The sequence below is a fragment of the Rhinopithecus bieti genome, unplaced genomic scaffold, assembly GCF_001698545.2.
Source record: "Rhinopithecus bieti isolate Rb0 unplaced genomic scaffold, ASM169854v2 scaffold_15813, whole genome shotgun sequence".
In the NCBI taxonomy this organism is placed as follows: Eukaryota; Metazoa; Chordata; class Mammalia; order Primates; family Cercopithecidae; genus Rhinopithecus; species Rhinopithecus bieti.
Genome location: NW_016809040.1, coordinates 2,836,640 through 2,839,584, shown reverse-complemented (window position 1 = coordinate 2,839,584; position 2,945 = coordinate 2,836,640). Strand labels below are relative to the sequence as shown.

Sequence of the window (2,945 nt, the reverse complement as noted above, 5' to 3'; positions counted from 1 at the left end):
GTAGCCATTTTAGTTGTTATGCATAGTGATTCTAAAAGTATTTGCCATAATCTGTGTGTGTGTGTGTGTGTACACACACACACACATATATATATATATAAATTGATTTAGTACCTTCCTTACTGGGTATTAGTAAGGTATACGTGGGATGCATTTAAAGCACTTAGCACAGTGCCTGGTGTATAGAAAGCTCTTAGAGCTAACTAATATGACTTATCCTCCACTTAATAATGTTAGGAAAGGGGAAGGTTCATGTATGTTCGTTAGTGTGTATGTTTTATGTCATCAACTTTGCTATTTTATTCTTTTCAGAAGTGATCTGTTGACACCTGTACTGAGTTTGTTCCTTTTGCAGGACTCTTTCATTTTCTGGAATGTAGCAAGTTTGAGTCTTCTGATGTAACACATTTAAACAGGGAAATTTCTGCTGTCCTGAGAACAAGATCTGTATTTCTGCCTCTTCCCTACCTGCCCCTCTTCCACACCTCATAATGTTGCTTTTTTTTTCTCTCTCTCTCTCTAGTGGGCAGTTTTGTCTGGCAATAGCACTAAATTTTATAGCAACTGAAAGGCAGGAAAAGTCCTTATTTATTGAAATGAAATAGAAGACTTTTGCAGGGACTCCTGGTCAACCACTGTGCTTATGACTGGAGAGATTATTTTGATATGACGGAAGGAATTATCCTAATTTAATATCTGGTTTCGCTTTGCTTGCAGCAGAAGCAAGAGACAATAGTAATTGTGGGTAGAGCTTTAGTCTGGGCAGACTGTGCTTAGTTAACATCATTTCTGTGGTCTTCAGTTTCCCTTTAGTATAATATGAGTGTTGAACTGAAATCTTAATCACTGGCTTCTAATTTGATTATATATTTCCTATCTTTCTAATATTTTAAAGGATCGAAAGGAATTATGCATGTTAACATAGTAATTAAAATACCTTCTTATAGGCTGGGCAGGGTAGCTCATGCCTGTAATACCAGCACTTTGGGAGGCCGAGGTGGGTGGATCACGAGGTTAGAAGTTCAAGACCAGCCTGGCTAAGTTGGTGAAACCCCACCTCTACTAAAAGTACAAAAATTAGCTGGGCATGGTGGCAGGCACTTGTAATCCCAGCTACTTGGGAGGCTGAGGCAGGAGAATCGCTTGAACCCGAGGGTCAGAGGTTGCAGTGAGCCAAGATCATGCCACTGCACTCCAGCCTGGGTGACAGAGTAGGACTCCATCTCAAAAAAAAAAAAAAAAACAAAACACACACACACACACAAACAAACAAACAAAAACCTTATAATTCCTATAAGAGTTTGGTAACTGGTAGCCTTCTGAGTTGAGTGCTGTAGGGTTTGAGGGTCAGGAAGAGATGAGTTTTTTAGTGGACTGATATGTAAGCAAAACAAGATTGCATGTGAAATTTATACTCAGTGAGGCATCCATGCTTACTAATGTGCTCCTAATGGGCATATGCACTAAGTTTGTTGATACAGTCTTTTGAAAGAGTTGACAATAAGCATTTCATAAAGTATTTATAAAACACTGATCTAGCTTAGTGTTGGAGAGCAGAAGAGAGAACTGCTGGTGATAAAATGTTTATTAAAAGAGAAACTGCAAGGATATTTTTTGAAAATCACAAATCAAAATTCCTTATGGGATTGTCAGTCATTTTTTATCATCAGTTAGAGGAAGACTAAATAACAACATAATGATGTTAAGGTAGATCTAAATGTGTTAACATGAAGAAATGTCGAGGAAGTCCTAAGTGGAAAAGAGAAAGATGTAAATTATGTAGTATCATACTACTTACAGTTTTTTGAAAAGACACATATGTTTACCCCAAGCACATTCCTTTTTTTTTTTTTGAGACAGAGTCTCGCTCTGTCACCCAGGATGGTGTGCAGTGGCATGGTCTCAGCTCACTGCAACCTCCGCCTCCTGGGTTCAAGCGGTTCTCCTGCCGCCTCAGACTCCCAAGCAGCTGGGATTATAGGCGCCCACCACTACACCGGCTAATTTTTTGTATTTTTAGTAGAGACGGGGTTTCTCCATGATGGCCTGGCTAGTCTCGAACTCCTGACCTCAAGTGTTTCACCTGCCTTGGCCTCCCACAGTGCTGGGATTACAGGCGTGAGCCACCATGCCCAGTCTCACATTACTTTAATGATTTATTATTGGTTATCTTCTAGTATTTCCATTATAAAATACAAAATGTAGTGAGCATTCTTGTACATAGATCCTTACATACTTGTGCAAATATATATGTAGGTTAAATTCTAAGATGTGGAATTGCAAAGGTTGTAAAGTATGTGTAGTTTTCATTTTGATAAACTTAAAAAATCAATATCAAAATTAAAGTCATAATTTTATATTGATAAGGCCCTGGTGAATTTATAAAATCAACTTATTTTTCTAGGTCCCAGGCCTACTTACAAGCCTCCAGTCTCAAATTATCCAGGTTGGTTAACCCTTTATCCTACTGATATTAAGAATTTATTTATTTATTTATTTTTATTATACTTTAAGTTCTAGGGTACATGTGTACAACATGCAGGTTTGATACATAGGTATACATGTGCCATGTTGGTTTGCTGTGCCCATCAACACATCATTTATATTAGGTATTTCTCCTAATGCTATCCCTCCCCCAGCCCCCCACCACCAACAGGCCCCAGTGTGTGATGTTCCCCACCCTGTGTCCATGTGTTCTTGTTGTTCAATTCCCACCTATGAATGAGAACATGAAGTGTTTGGTTTTCTGTCCTTGCGATAGTTTGATTAGAATGATGGTTTCCATCTTCATCCATGTCCCTGCAAAGGACATGAACGCATCCTTTTTCATGGCTGCATAGTATTCCATGGTGTATATGTGCCACATTTTCTTTATCTAGTCTATCATTGATGGGCATTTGGGTTAGTTCCAAGTCTTTGCTATTGTGAATAGTGGTGCAGTAAAC

General features: G+C 38.6%; 1 protein-coding gene across 7 annotated transcripts in view; it reads left to right on the top strand.

Annotated features, from left to right (window-relative positions):
* CD46 (CD46 molecule) overlaps positions 1-2,945 on the top strand; it is a 42,717-nt gene that overhangs the window by 16,301 nt on the left and 23,471 nt on the right. For all 7 annotated transcript variants that reach the window (XM_017888297.1, XM_017888298.1, XM_017888295.1 and 4 more), the window contains one exon: positions 2,405-2,446. In XM_017888297.1, coding sequence (XP_017743786.1) covers positions 2,405-2,446 — 42 coding nt within the window. The remainder of the gene's footprint in view (positions 1-2,404; positions 2,447-2,945) is intronic.